The sequence below is a fragment of the Paramormyrops kingsleyae genome, chromosome 12 (assembly GCF_048594095.1).
Source record: "Paramormyrops kingsleyae isolate MSU_618 chromosome 12, PKINGS_0.4, whole genome shotgun sequence".
Lineage (NCBI taxonomy): Eukaryota > Metazoa > Chordata > Actinopteri > Osteoglossiformes > Mormyridae > Paramormyrops > Paramormyrops kingsleyae.
Genome location: NC_132808.1, coordinates 14,592,974 through 14,609,596, shown reverse-complemented (window position 1 = coordinate 14,609,596; position 16,623 = coordinate 14,592,974). Strand labels below are relative to the sequence as shown.

The window sequence follows — 16,623 nt, the reverse complement described above, 5'->3', positions numbered from 1 at the left end:
CACCACTCCAAGGGATAGTCCTGCATACTAATACTTGGCTCTGCTCTGTACGAGTGCATGATTCTGTCAGGCAGCAACTCCTCATCTGATTCTGAATCTGAGCCCATCTGTAAAAGACTCATTTTCTTGGGTGGCTCATCTTCACAAGTCTGTCGAGGTGGGGATTGATCATGCAGCAGTCTTCCAAGTGTGGTCCACACCCTCTCTCTGTCATTCTTAGGGAGGCACTTCAAGTCCTTGAAGTGAGGATCCAAAGCTGTTGCAATCTTGAGCCATTCACTGTTGACATAGTTTTCTTGACGGGAGGTTAGGTCTTCTTGGAATGCTGTTTTAAACCTAGCTACATATGCAGGGTCATCATCAGAGGTTTCCATCACACGATGCAGGTGGCAGAGGGCAGGCAGTACCACCGAGCAGGAAACGTAGGGATCCCCCACCCAGAATCTCAGTTACATACCCGTAGTGAAAACACACAAACAGAGGGAGAGATGGAAGAAGAACAAAATGGTTATTAACTCTCTGGGGTCTAGGGGTAGGAAACACACTTTCACTGAAAAGGGGCATTATCACACATTTCTTCAAATATCATAGTCTTAATTCATGGCATATATATACTCTCGCGAACGTTTTGCCCAGGGGCCCACACAACCCATAATCCATCCCTGGTCTTGGCTACTGTACATGAAGATGACTAAATGGTGTAGTTGCAACATTCAGTTGGATAAATAAATAAGAAAAACCGAACTCATGTCACTATTTTTGGCTCCTTTCATTGAGTATGTAGCAACTTTCATGTGTATGAATGAGCCACTGACACCTGGCCACATCACCCACCCCCTTTTATGGCGCTGATGGGGATGTATCTGGGTCGCGTTTCACCGTTGCGCTGTTCATCAAATTACCATGCAAATGCGATATGAATACGCGCTAATGCGGCTATTTAGAATGTGAATAGCGATCTTCGGGTGACAGCAGTACTACACGCCCCCGATGCAGGTAAAACAAAGTAAGGTGACATGGTTTACTTTTTTGGCAATTTAACCTAATTTTAAAAACGTTAACACTTCCGACATTGGACGTTTTGAAAAGAAGACAGATTACGGATTTAGCCAGCGTTTTTTCATGATTCTACATTAAGATTTCAGCGAGATATAAACTGAAATAGACGCGAAAAGTAAAGCACGCTGCATCGCCGACAATGCACTCGACCCCAGAGGGTTAACATAGGGTTCGAGTCTCCGCCTGGGTCATATGTGTGTGGAGTTTGCATGTTCTCCCCGTGTCGTCTCCTCCGGGTGCTCCGGTTTCCCCCCACAGTCCAACGACATGCTGAGGCTAATTGGTGTTGCTAAATTGCCCTTAGGTGTGCATGTGTGAGTGAATGGTGTGTGTGTGTGCCCTGCGATAGGCTGGCCCCCCGTCCAGGGTTGTTCCCTGCCTCGAGCCCGTTGCTTCCGGGATAGGCTCCGGACCCCCTGCGACCCAGTAGGATAAGCGGGTTGGACAATGGATGGATGGATGGATTAACATAGGTACAGAGGATTAGTGAACTTTGTTTGAGAAGTCAAATTAAATTGAAATAAAACTGCCTTGTTTAGGTGACATTTTAAGAGTTAATGTTTTCATTAACCATGAAATATATAATAAACAAATTATTAATAGTGTAGTGCTGATGAGTTTACAATATTGTGGTAATCTCGCAAGCCATGTATGTAGCCCCTATGTATATCTTGTTACATGTCTGTTTTTAGTGTAAATGGCTGTTGTGTTCCTGAGTATCTTGTATCCTTTTAAGGACTGATACAAAGAGCATTTTTTCTGTAAAAACGTCTTGCCTCGTTCTTTACCACCACTATAATGCCTTGGTCTGCCCAACGCCACAACATTGTTATAACTAGAACAGAGATCTAGTATTTTTCCTGGAGTGGCAAATTCTGTCAGCTACAAAAATCTGTGTTTGGGGGTGGCTCAATGATAAAAGATAAAATGTTCAAACCAGAGGATGGGTCACAAGACAAAAAATTTTGCAGACCCAGGGTGAGTATCCTAATCAATAGGACCTGGTCCTGGAGGTGTTGCTGCCGACCCATACTTTTTGTGTCCTCCCTGTTAGGAAGTCCAACACCCAGTTACAGAGGGATGTTTTGAGTCTCAAATGTCCAAGTTTGTGAGTAAGCTGCTGGGGAACGATAGTATTGAATGCTGAACTGAAGTCGAGGAACAGCATTCGTACATATGAGTCGAGGTGTGTGAGGGCTGGATATAAAGCAGCAGAGATGGCATCATCTCTGGACCTGTTTGACCTGTATGCAAACTGCATCGGGTCGTGGGAGGAGGAGAGGATGGACTTGATGTTTTCCATGACCAGTCGCTCAAAGCACTTCATGATGGTGGATGTCAGTGCAACAGGCTGATAATCATTAAAGCTGGATGGGTGGGGCTTCTTCGGAATCAGTATTATTGTGGAGGCTTTGAAACACGTGGGAACAGTCGCTTGGCTCAGGGAGATGTTAAAGATATCTGTGAGAACATCCTTCAGCTCCTCTGCACAGTCCTTTAGGACACAACCAGGTATGTTATCCAGTCCAACTGCCTTGCGTGGGTTTATTCTGGAGAGAGTCTTCCACACGCTGGCTGTAGACAGACACAGCCTGCTCTCCCTGGGGAGGGGTGGTCTTCTGTACTGGTGTGTTGATCTGTGTTTCAAAGTGACAGAAGAAGTAATTGAGACTGTTCAGCAAAGAGATGTCATTACCACAAGTCTAGGGAGGTGGTTTGTAGTCCGTGAGGGTTTGAATGCCTCGCCAGAGGCTCCGTGCATCTCTAGTGTTGCTGAAGTATCCAGATATTTTATTGATATTTTGCCATCTTGATTGCAAAGTTTAGGCTAACTTCCTGGCCTGACTTCAGCGATGTGACTAATTAAATATCTTTCTTCTTAATAATTAATAATAGCCATAAAAAGCAAATAAAATGTTACTATAAATCAAAATAAGCGAATGAAGTTCTCTATGATTGCAACTTTAGAAAACACTGAACAGCACACTTTATAGGCTAACACTCAAACTCAGGGTTTCCATTTTAAATTCAAAAGAGTTAAATTACCACAATTTAAACAGTCAAGATTTTTCTGTTGAAAAAATGCAAAACCAGTAATTAAAGGTGGATGCACAAACCTCATAGCCAGCAAAATATCAAATGTTAACAAATATTGTGTTTTGGCTTTTAAGTAGTGCGGTCAAATGATTCAAATTTTTAATCAGATTAATCACATGGTTGCTGTGGATTAATTTAGATTAATCACGATTAAATATCATTCATTTTTAATCTACATTAATCGCATCTCATTTTGTATGAGCAAACAGACCCAAGAAAAAAGGGAATATATATGCACTTAACATGTTTACAGCCCTACTTTTAAGTAATAATAAAGTAAGACTAGAGTGAAAACCCACAGTAACAAAAGAACTATACACAGTGGAAAGGAAAAGCAGTATGCAAATTCTCAGGTTGTGCTGAATATGGACTTTCCATACATAAAAGGCACAAAACTCAATGAAAAAAATAATTGTGCAGTATTTTCAAACATACAAGTGAAGGGAAACATTCATCATTCTCAAGGGGAATGTCACCAGAGACACTCAAAGTTTCAAGAACTCTTACATTCACAACTTGCTGATTTTACGCCAATGCACTTGCAGACCAAGAAAACTGCACATGCAGTTGAAAGCAAATTATCATATGGCAACCTGTCAGATGTTCCTTCACTGTCTGTTCTCCAAAAAATATCTAGTGAGAAAAAGTTGTGAAATCAGTGTAATCCTGCTCAATACATAGAGTATCTTTACATACAGAATTTACAAGAATCTCTGACAAAACAGAGTAGCTTGCAATATGTCAGTGTTTCTCCTTTTACAATCTACATGTACACTGATGTTCAACTCCATCTGCTGAGAGAACTCCAAAACTCCCAAAGATGCCTGCTTTATCTTGATTCCATGGAAACAGTTGTATCACAGCCTCCTAACTTATAAGATAATGTTCCGTTGTGTACTGTGCATTTCAACAGAAAATACCACCAAAACAACTGTTCCAGTAGCAGAGATGCTTAGCTCTGATCAAAGCACTCTAACAATACAAAACTGGCTTGCATGTCTGGGCAGAGATTTTTCAAGAGGCTTAACATTCAGCTGCAACCCCAAAAAGCTGAAATGGATTTTAGTTGGGCCATGATCCATGCAGTTACACAAGTTTTCAAGTGTAACATTCACAAGTGCTTCAGAAACTGTCTGCTTATTTGCAAGAAAAAAGAGCCTTGCAGATTTACAGTTCTCCACATTTGCTTCGCATGCATGCTGAAGCTAATGTTTGTGAAGATTACAAAGGTGGAGGCAAAGAAATCAACCAAAGACCTGTTTCTGTTCTCTATTGGACTAATCTTAAACGCAATGTCAGTTACTGAAGTAAAGTCACTTGTTATTAAGATCATTGGAGTTTTCATGGCAAAAATAACAAATGAGTACAAGATACATATCTCTGCCTGTCACATTCGGTGTTCGGCAAGCAGGTAGGACAGGGCAAATAAGGAATCAGGTGAACAAAGATCCAAAGGACGGGGTTTATTCGGGCAGGCAACAGACAAAACCCAGGTGTGAGGACTCTTCAGCCAATCAGTCCTCTAATTAATAATCTAATTAGGGAGTTGCAGCGAAAACCTGCATACACACTGGCCCTTTGCGGATAAATTTGGCCACCCCTGGCTTAAGTTAAGCACTTTTTTTTTTATTTAAACATGCACAATTTTCACATTTTATTTATTTTGTCTTATTTTGAGCACTGTAAAACCTGATGAGTTAGTTCAACTCAAACTTTGAGAAAACCGATTGCCTTAAATTATTTAAGTTTATGAACTCAAACAATTAAAGTAAACATTTTTGTATTGAGTAACAGTAACTTAAGTATTCATAATTTCAGCAACAGTTAAATCAAGTTAAGAGCATCAGCTGCATTCATTACTTTGATTTAAAAGACTTGGGTAACAATAACTTAAATCCATCCTCCTTATGTAAATGCTACTATTTAAGTTTTATTTACTCAGTTTTCTTCCTTTAATATTTATTAATACATTCTAGTTGTGACAACTTTTAACCTAGTTATGGGTACTCAGTTCATTTAAGGAAACTCAATGCCTTGAACCTTACACAGCAAATGTGCCAGTGTTAAATTAACACTGCATGGTGTTTAAATGGGTCCACATTGAGTGTTACCTTTAACACTTTACAGTGTGCAGTGAGTCTTGTTTTTACAGTGTTAATCTTTATTAACTCTAATAGTGTTCAATTTACACCATAGGGTGTTGTCGATGAGTCTCCACCTCCACATATCTGCCCCATTTTAATATGCGCACAAGAAGTCATGAGGATCAGAAGAGCCATCCCAGATTTACCCACCGTCATGAGAAAGACTCTGACCAAAAAGGACCTTACAGCTTTTTTTTGTTTTATGTTGAAGTTTCCCCCAGATATGTGGTTTCATAAGTTGATGATATCAAGTCAGAAGAAAATCTCTAGGAAGCATACAGGATTCATCCCCTGAGTCGATTATATTTTAATGCTGTGGGGGTGTTTTTATTGCTAGTCTGTCCCTGGTATGATTAACATATTCCCCTGATACCCCACCCATTCATTTGTGTCCATTGTAGTGGACATTTTATTTTTGCATCTATCTTTTGAATAATGTTAGGAAACATATTTATTCCTGTTATACACTAAAGAAGACATGCTGTGAAATTAAAAATAAAAATAAATTTGAAAAAATATAAATTATGAGATGTCTTATTTCCTCCAAAGACAAATAACCTAAATTGAAGGACACTTTTTTTCCTTGGGTCTCAGGAGGATATATCTGTAAAAGTGTTAGGACAGTTGTCATACCCTTTTCTTTGCCGCTCCTGGTACCGCCCACTCCCCTGTAGACCAGTGGTGCTGGATGTATATTTGCATAGCATGACACAGTACAGTTTTTTTTTAAGTCTACCGCGATTGTGATGAATAGGGCAAGAGAACAAACACCACAGAAATGGCTCTTGCATGCTAGCCAGTGACTAGGCATAATGGTTTATTCTCTAGGGTTTATTAGAGAAGGTATTTAACTGTATTTGACTCTCCCTGCCGGCCCCTGGAGGATGGGCTCCCCCTTTGAGTCTGGTCCCTCCCAAGGTTTCTTCCTTCTGGGGAGTTTTTCCTTGCCACTGTCGCCTATGGCTTACTCACTGGGGGCTTTGGGTGGGGATGCTGTAAAGCGCTTTGGGACAATGTAATGTTGTGATAATGCGCTATACAAAAATAAATTTGTTGTTGTATTGGCTGGGAAGAAAATGCTATGGAAAACCAAACATTTAGTTTTCTGTTCTCAGAGTGCACTCTCTAGTAAAAGCTTCCGGACCATACATACTTTTACAACTGTGGAGATTTCTTTGGAAATACTCATATATAAGAACTACACTACTCAGACTAACTAGCATACATAAACCCAGAAGAACTAATAGCAAAACATGGTAAAGACTAATATCAGTGCCATGCCATGCTCGTGGTGGGTTTCAAAAATTAAGCTTAATGAAAGTCTGAATATTAATAAGCAAAGTGATTTGATTTGTTCTCCTATCCCAAGTTGTGGTCTAATAGCAATAAGGCCACCACCCATCATATCTGCTTTAGCGGAAATACACTCCTTCAACCATTAAGATAGCTCTCACCTTTTTTCAGCCTTGCTAGATAATTATGTTATGCAGTCTAACACAGTCTAGCTTCATAATCTGTGTTTGGTGACTGGTACCATACTCTTCACTCACTTTAATACCACAGGCAGTTCTCAGAAGAGCTTGACCGGTTCTTTCTTATTCCGATTCAAGAAATCTATCACATTTATGCTTGAATAAATACATGTACAACAACAGCTTTCCAATGTTCTCTGACTTACATAATGTTGTTCTGAGTCTTTCTTATTATGGTGGCTTAGTAAAACACAGCAGCTGAATGCCTAAATGAGTTCAAATGAGAGTGCATTGAAATGGAGCAGATATGGGCCACCCATTTTGTACTTGTGTGCCACCCATATGGGCTTGCAGTTTGGGAAGAGGTGGAGACATTGTCTTAACACTCTATGTTGTAAATTGAACACTATAAGAGTTAATGAATATTAACACTGTAAAAACATTCACTGCACACTGTAAAGTTGTTAAGGTAACACTGAATGGTGTGGACCCAAATAAATACCATGCAGTGTTAATTTAACACTGGCACATTTGCTGTGCAGAATGTGCGCATTATATTTAGAACGCGCCCCAGTAAAATGGGTCTGGCCACGCCGATGATCCAGCATGACTTCACGTCAGACCGAAATACATAAGTGTCTGATTTTTTGCACAATTTTTCACAACATTGCAGTTTGTTTTCCCACAGGCAGACTCCGCCCACGTCACACAACATCCACGCTGACTGTACACAGCAAATTTGCCAGTGTTACATTAACACTGCATGATGTTTATATAATTCTCACCAAATCAGTGTTAAATTTAACACAATCAGTGTTACATTTAACACTGCAATGAGAGTTTTTGTATATTGTTAATTTTGATTAGCTCTTATAGTGTTCAGTTGACACCATAGAGTGTTAGATCACTGAAACTCCACCTCTTCCCAGATTCCAAGCCCATATAGGTAGCACCCAGGTAAATAATGGGTGGCTTATGTCTGGGGCAGCCAGCTACTGTGTTTGATTAACCCACCATATTAAGAATGACTATGACCAACAAGGTCTTGTTGCTTGTTATATAAACTTTACATGAAGTTAGCTTTGATTTTTCTAAAAGCCAGCCCACTGTGTTTTTGTAAGCTGAACATGTTATTTCTTCAAAACTCTTACCTTACTTGTGCATTAAAGTTGGGACTGAGTTAGAGAAATAATGTTTTAAAATTTAATTATAAGTTTTTCTTAAGATATGAAATAGTTTCCTTGTACTGGTATAAGAGTAAACCAATTGAGTCCTCTCACAATCGCCTGTGGTATGTAACTGAATAAAATGTATGGTACCAGTCCTGGGGAAAACCAGTGAGAATCCACTGTGAAACAACACTGTGCAAATTGTCATGTGTTCCTAATGACAAGGCCAAGACTGGTAAATTAGCCTCTCATCAGGAGTGTTAGTGTAAAAGCAGTGCTTATTGACACAGATAATAAAGCTTGTCAGAATGCATACCATAATTATTTAGCAGGGCTCAGAGAAGGTGAGAGCTCCCCTAGTGGCTACAGGAGTGCATTTTCCCAAAAGCAGATGGTGGCCTTATAGCTTTTAGACCACAACTTGGGATAGAAGATCAAATCAAATTATTTTGCTCATTTAATATTCAGATTTTTATTGGGCTTAAATTTTATAACACACCGTGTTCTAGGGTGGTATGTCAAGGATATTAGTCTCTATTACATTTTAACATTATGAATCCAGGCCTTTTCCTATGCTTGAATTGATGTATACATCAACAAATACACCACACCTATCATTAAAATATATATGAATATAGCTTTTTTTCCTCTTTTAAAAATCAAATGCAAGAAAAAGCCATAAAAAGCATTACAATTGCTTAACATCATGATGTGCAGTTCTCTGATCTTGAAATAAATCAGCACTGAGCAAAGAAAAATTTAACATATAATAAGTAAAGGCTGAGAGGTCCTTCTTGGTCAGAGTCTTTCTCATGATGGTTGGTAAATCAGGGTGGCTCTTATGATTCTCATATGAGTTCTTGTGTGCACGTTAAAATGGGGCAGATAGGGGCCACCCATTTTGCACCTGTGTGCCACCTATATGGGCTTGGAATCGGGAAGAGGTGGAGTTACAGTGATCTAACACTCTATGGTATCAACTGAACACTATAAGAGCTAATAAAATGTAACACTATAAAACAACACTCATTGCACTCTGTAAAGTGTTAAATGTAATACTGATTTGGTGAGAATTATATAAACACCATGCAGTGGTCATTTAACACTGGCAAATTTGCTGTGTATGTTGAATAATTATGTGTGGGTTGACTAATCAGTTAAATGATTACAGACAAGACTATTAAATTGATAGAATTTTAAAGGAACATAATTATTTGGATTGATTCATTGTTTTTGTAGTGATCATGAAGTCAACTCAGAGGAAATGAATTACTGCAACAAACTGGAATTATATCGTCCCAACTTAAAAATCTAAGTACACTCAAAAGAACTGAATTACTACTCCAACAATTAATTTTTGAGTTAAGTTAAATTAGTGGAAATGAGTGAATCCAACCTTTAGGCAAAATTAAGTTATATTAACTTACTTCTATTATTAAGAAGTGCTGTTACTGTAGGTTTTACAGTGTGTGACAAAGCTGCCACCTTGTGGTGGCCTCTTACCATGACAACACTGTCGCACCATGTTTGTTTGCTATATCAGGCTCCTCAGGACAGAAGCAATAACTGGCAGTGTGGGATCCCATGTGGATGAAAAAAAAATGACATAATGCCCATAGTGGGCCTGACTCATTACTGTGTGTCTTTCAAGAGAAATACATTCTGGGAGAAACCTTCACTCCTTCACACCCTGCTGCTCAGTGAAAGACAGCTCTGCTAGTGTAAGACTTCACCTCAGCAGACCCACATCACAGTAAAGCAAACCCAGTGGGGGAAAGGGAAGATGAAGGTTAACCTCTGATTACAAATTGTATATAGTCCAGATGTGCAATTTAAGAGATGGATGAACCTGAACTGAAACATTGCAGGAATTAAAAGACGGTACAGTCACTAAAACAGTATTTATGTAACATGAACATGTGAAGTGAAAGGGGTCATTAATCTGCATATCACCTTATGTTTTCTTTTGACAAACAACATCACTGCTAACTCTACATATTCCTCACAACACCACAGCTTTGTTTTTGTGGTTTTAAACTTTGTATTCAATCCAGGTCTGCATGCAAATGCCATGAGAACATCCAAGCTTCAGAAATGCAGAACTTAGGGGCTGGAGTCAAATCCACAACCCTGGAATCATGAGGGTATGGAAAATATTTTTACCTCTAAATGTTTATTGTCTATTAAACAAACACACTAAAAAAAAGAGTAAGCACTATGAGGTTTGAAATGCAATTAGCAATTATCTAGTCCTTAATTATCAGCACAAATGAAAGTTTTTCTTATGCAGATAGATAGACACTCCCTTAAATGTTGTTAGCTTGCATTATCATGAGTGCACTAAAGCTAAAATTTCTTTCCATCATTTGCAAGTGAATGCGTATTGGGCAGATTGGTCCACAGATACCACTGCAGTTCCAGGCAAATTCACAGACACCTGTAAAGCAAAAACACATAGGCACACCATTCTGTTACCTCTCCCATTAACTGATTGCTCACGATAAAATGTAGACACAAGCCTTACGAATGATCTACATCACTGTATGACACAAGCATCTGCTAAAGAAAGATAATACAATATACTATGTCATACAAACTGCTCACGGTGGAATAATAATTACAACAGTACTGATGATGTATTTACTTATATCTTCAATAATTAGATGTTGCAAACCCGTTACCTTGAGATTTATTCTCTTTAGTCCATTAGATGGAAGATTTGGCCATCAGGTTGAGTCCTCAAGGATAGTTTGGTGCCTTCTGACATGCCTGCGCTGATCAGTTTCTCCTGTAACTAGATAACAACACAACGGAATATTTCCTTGAGCATCCATTGGCAATTTGTGTCTTTCTCTGTGTAGTTCCACAGATACAAGATAAATTAACTGACCTGCATTAACAGAAGGCTGCTGAATTCAGGATCCCTTATTTCTCCATCAATTCTGACAGTCAGTCTCACCATTGTTTTCTTTCCTGTAAGAACTGAGCAACAGAAGAAGTCAGCACACTTGGACACATCCAGTTCCATGCAAATTTGTAATCAAATTACAAATAGTCATTTTGAAATACATGCATTCATTTAAATGTTAATCATTAGCAAAATGTACTGTGTCAATTATTTTCCAAAAGTTAAACCATGAAGATACACTTGTTCATTGATTTAGAGATATCTATTTGGTGATATCTTAATTTTTGCTTATCTAAATCTGAAGCATCACTAAACATTTTTTCTTTATTTCTGAATGACATTTTTGGTTATCCAAGTTTTTTTGCTTAACATGTGGAAAGAAGAACATTCCCTGTATCCCTCATCATCACTCTCTTCTATCACCTTTTTTTCAAAAAATAAAAAAAAACAGTTTGTAGTTCTTTAAATCTAAATATAATCAAATCACTCTGTATAACACATATCACAAGTATCATGTTCTGTTACACCCCAATATGGGTTTTTACCTCGCAGGTACACAGAGCTTTCAGGATAGGCTTTGTACCCCTGTTCACCAGCACAGAACAAGCACGTATAGAAAAAGGATGAATGGATAAATTTCAAAAACAAATTAGGAGATTCCTAAATATGGAACGATGTGCATGATTATTATTTGGAAATCACTCTACACACCACATCAATAACAAACAAAAAAGTCACATTTGAAATATTTTGAATTTGGAAAAAAGAGTTTGTTATGAGAAGGGTAGAGGGAGTGAAATGCACAAGCAAAACAAAGGGAAGACAAAACGAGTATCTGATGCAGCTCTGTAGTTTTCCATGTACTTAATCTGCAGGTACTGTGCTTGTGGATCAGCCTTACTTGGATATTTGGAGCAGATGAAGTTGAGCTCCTTAGTCTCAGGCAGGCTGACCCAGTAATGTGGGTCTTTAGATTGTACTGCCCCTGTGGTTCCACACAAGTTACTGTTGGATGTGTTGTTTGGGGCCCAGTTCTGGTAGCAGACATTCTCTGCACTGACCCAGAACCAGAAGTTCAGGGAGCAGGAGAAGCGCAGCCCCAGCCAGACATGATCAGTGGAGGCCTTCTCAGCCATCCTACTGACCCAGTACTGGATCTCCTCATTGTGGACAGACACCAGGTCTGAATGGTACGTTCTGCAGTAATTCAGGGCTTCATTCCAGGTCGTGTTACTATTTACCAAGATCAGGTTATCTGGGGCAGAAGGTAAGATGATTGTCAGAAAGTGGGTTCAGGAGAAAGTCATGTGACATTTGGAAACTTGGAGAAAGGAATTTATTACCAGAAGGGTAGAGGGAGTGAAATTCACAAAACAGTGAAGACAAAATAACTTTCTGATGCAACTGCGCAGTGTTATGTGTACTAATAACACCAACTATAAGTGTAATTTATTTTTAAAATAGTATAAATTAAAGTTGCTAGATAAAGGTGAGAATTGGCCACTCCTCCCAGAAAAGTTACATTACTCACCATCATAGCATACAAATGGATGCTTTTCATCACATGGTGTCATATCCCATGTCCCAGGCCAGGTGACCTGTGCTAAAGCACATGTGTTATTCTTATTAGCATTTTGGCCATTTTTCCAGTTACGGAATGAGGAGTTTGACAGGTCTGACCATTTCCATGTGTCCTGGAACAGGCCAATCCATGCCTGACTTGTAACCATTGGACGAATCAAGTCATTATCTTTTTTATTCCTCACAGTAGCCAGGTCTGTGTAACTGTGTCTGCAGTAGCTCTGAGCATCAGACCAAATCATATTTTTTTGAATCAAGGTGAAGTTCCAGGTAGCATTTATTCCCTCTTTATAGGTGGGAGCTGTGGATTTGTTGTAAACAGCATAAGAAACAACAATAACCCAGAAGTCATTTACATTTGACCTATTTAGCAGATGGTTTTATCCAAAGTTACATACATTTTTTGAAAGAGCAGGATCAGACAGTCTCAATTAATTGGGGATTAAGGGCCTGGTTCAGGGACGCAGTGGTGAAATCATTCTGCCATCATTCTGGGCATTGAAACCCAACCATTGAAAATCAACCTTCGCCATAATCTGTATATAATGCCTTGAGTGGCTGAATGCTACAGTACCCATGTGTTTCTTCATTTTTGTTACTATTGTAAGTTTGTTTTCTTGCATATTTTTAAATAAATCTGTGACTACCATGCCGTGGAACAGCAATGTTTTCCTGCTTCTTTAGACATCAGCAGCCTTATTTCAGTCACAGATGGCACCTTTCACATATACGCATCATGGCCTGCTGGACCTGCACCCCCCCATTCCCACCAAAGCCAGCGATGCTGGACAAACTGCTGGCAGAGCTGGTGTGACACCAATGGGGAAGAAAGCTGGAGCTCAGCTGTGGAAAAGAGGCAGAAGGTAAAAACCTTTCCTGACATCTGTCATGGGCAATGTAAGGTCACTGAAATACAAGATGGACTGACTCTCAGCGCTGACCAGTTGCTATGAGTTCTACAAATACTGCAGCCTCATGTGCTTCATGAAAACCTGGCTGAGAACCAGCACTCTGTACTCCATAGTCCCAATAGGCGACTATAACATCATTTGTGCTAATAGGAGCAACAGCGGTAAGAAGAGGGGAGATGGAAGTAATGTTTCTGTAAAGGAGAAATGGTGGCAGCCCTGAACACATTACAATAAAATCACAGGTTTGTGACCCAAACATGGAGCTTCTCACTGTGGGACTGTGGCCATATTACATGCCAGCGGAGTTTCTACATGCTGTTCTTTTGCTCTTATACGTGCCCCCATGGGCAGACACTCTACTAGCCACAGATGAAATATATTCTGTGGTTAGCAAACTAACCACTGACCACCTCACTGCTCATATTGCAATTTCTGGTGATTTCAACCATGTTTCATTCTCCTCCAGCCTCCCCAGCTTTCATCAGTCTGTGGGCTGCACCACCAGGGGAACCAGGACTCTGGACTTGTTATCTGCCTGAGGGAGGCATACAGGTCAGTCAGGCTACCACCCCTGGGCAGCTCTGATAACAACATAGTGTACCTTACACCAAACTACACACCAGCAGTTCCACCAGTCACCACTAGGACCATAAAGAAATGGATGAAGGAGGCTGCAGGACGGCTTAAAGGAGTCAGACTGGGACATGATATATGAGTCATATGGGGAGGATATTAAGGGATACAGCCACTGTATCAAGGACTACATCCGCTCCTGTCTGGACAACACAGTTCCCATAAAATCAGTGCACTGTTTTCCCAAAAGCATACCATGGATCACAAAGGACCTTCTTAATGAGAAGAGGGCCTTCAGGGCTGGAGACAAGGAAGAACTTAAACAGGTGCAGGTGTAACTGAAGGTTCAACTCTGCCAGGAGGCAAACTGCCACAGGGAGAAGCTGTAGCATAAGCTACAGCTGAACAGCACAAAGTAAGTGTGGAATGGGATGAGGACCATTACCGGCTACAAGCAAGCCTATGTGCCCCTCCCCATCCCAGCAATGACATGTCAGGAGGAAACCATCTTGGCAACAGAAAAAGGCTGGTGTCGTCTGTTTTTTAATTTCACAGTTTAATTGCACATTGCCATAGATTATTATTACTTTTTCCTAACATTTATTTCATTAATACTCCATAATTCTCTTTTTTTTCCAGGATTCTATTTTTGTATACTTGTATACTTTTTAATTTGTTTGCAGATTTACTTGTTTGCGTGGTGAAATGTCATTGCATCTTGTCTGTTTCACACTGCATGCGCTCTACTTATTTGCTCCTGTATGCAGTTCAATTCAATTCAGTTTTATTTGTATAGTACATTTTCACAGCATTACATTGTCTCATAGGGCTTTACAGCATCCCCCCTCCCCCAAAGCCCCCAGTGAGCAAGCCAGAGGCGACAGTGGCAAGGAAAAACTCTCTAGAAGGAAGAAACCTTGGGAGGAACCAGACTCAGAGGGGGAGCCCATCCTCCAGGGGCTGGCAGAGGAAGACAAATGAGCAAGATGGCAAAGTCCCAGTTCACACTTTCCCAATTTTAACACAAGAATGCATAAGAATTTCCCTCTGGCATCAATAAAGCTCATCTAATGTAATCTAATACCCAAAACAGAATGTACTCTCATTTAGACTGTAGCCCCTTTTACCTGTAAAAGCTACTATTGGGTAAGTCATGGCTGGATAGTATACTTTGAAAGGCATGTTCCATTTGTCAAAAAGAGCTGGTTAATGTTACTCACCAGTATAACAGATGAAATACCACAATGTTGAACAGGAATAATCATTCCATGCACCATTGGATTGGAAATCGGTACAGTGCTGATCATTATCCCAGAAGTTTGGTTGACCGTTATCCCAGTTGATGTATCTTGTGTCTCCTTCTCCAGAGGACCACTGCCATCTCAAAGATGTTCCATTCTTCAGTCCTATCCAGGCCTCTCCAGTATAACCAGTACCTACAGACTCAGTTAGTCTTTTCATTTCCTCCATATTGTCAATGGTAGCCAAGTCAGTGTAGTTCTCTCTGCAGTAAGCCTGGGCGTCAGTCCAGGTCAGGTTTATGTTTACAAAATGGTACTGATGTGAAAAGCATGAACAGTGGCTGTGAAACTCTGTAGAAAAAGTCACACAGGCAGAAAGAAACAAATACACATGATCACAAATAGAAAAATATAAACCTGATCTGACAAGATGAGGAAAGGCTTTTGCAAGTCCATCTTTGATCTGACAGGCTGATGGATATACTGGTGGAGGTGAGATAAGATTATAAGCAGGGATAAGATCACTGTACAAGACACTGGTTATCAAAGACATACATACTGTAAATAATCAGATTTGTCTGGATCCAAATATAAATTTAGTTGATGTGTCTTTGGCATTGTCTATTTCCAGCAAACTATAGACTAATCAGTTTAACTTGCATAACTGGAAAGGAAATGGAAGCTATAATCCAAGGGAAAATGGTAGATTACCTGGATTCAAATAACATTCTGAGGGATAGCCAACATGGATTTAGGAGAGGTAGCTCCTGTTTAAGTAATCTACTTGAGTTCTTTGAGGAAGCTACAAGAGAAATTGATCACAAAAAGGCCCACGATGTGATCTACTTAGATTTCCAGAAGGCCTTTGATGTTGTCCCCCAGAAACGGCTCTTGCTTAAGCTCAAAGCTGCAGGGATTTTAGGAACTGTAGCAGCTTGGATCGGAAACTGGTTAACAGACAGGAAGCAGCGAGTAGTTATTAGAGGCACAATGTCGCAGTGGGCCTGTGTTCATAGTGGGGTACCGCAGGGTTCAATTTTAGAACCACTATTGTTCCTAATTTACATAAATGATATTGACACAAATACATACAGTACACTGGTTAAATTTGCAGACAACACCAAGGTGGGTGGTGTAGCAGATACTAAATTAGCAGCACAGAGGCTAAAACGGGATCTTGATTTAATTAGTGACTGGGCTGATACCTGGCAGATGAAATTTAATGTAGATAAATGTAAGGTAATCCATGCAGGGAGCAGAAATATAAAGTACCGATATTTTATGGGTTCCAGTGAAATAAAGGTAGCTGATTATGAGAAAGACCTCGGTGTGTATGTTGATGCTTCCATGTCTCACTCTCACCAGTGTGGGGAAGCAGTTAAAAAGGCCAATAGGATGTTGGGTTACATCTCTAGGTGTGTGGAGTTTAAGTCGAGAGGTGATGCTATGATTATACAATTCCTTGGTA

General features: G+C 39.8%; 1 protein-coding gene and 1 long non-coding RNA gene across 2 annotated transcripts in view; both read right to left on the bottom strand.

Annotated features, from left to right (window-relative positions):
• The window catches only part of LOC111858091 (macrophage mannose receptor 1-like), a 119,551-nt gene extending 104,039 nt beyond the window's left edge, over nt 1-15,512 (bottom strand). The window contains exons 1-3 of the mRNA XM_072697538.1: nt 15,135-15,512; nt 12,381-12,452; nt 11,751-12,104 (exon numbers count right to left, since the gene is read on the bottom strand). Coding sequence (XP_072553639.1) covers nt 11,751-12,104; nt 12,381-12,452; nt 15,135-15,384 — 676 coding nt within the window. The 5' untranslated portion in view covers nt 15,385-15,512. The remainder of the gene's footprint in view (nt 1-11,750; nt 12,105-12,380; nt 12,453-15,134) is intronic.
• Nucleotides 10,197-11,130, bottom strand: LOC140577658 (uncharacterized). Its single transcript, XR_011981788.1, has 3 exons — nt 10,832-11,130; nt 10,623-10,735; nt 10,197-10,378 (listed from the first exon to the last, which is right to left on the bottom strand). It is a non-coding gene; the product is annotated as an uncharacterized lncRNA (long non-coding RNA).
• Nucleotides 15,513-16,623: the final 1,111 nt, after the last annotated feature.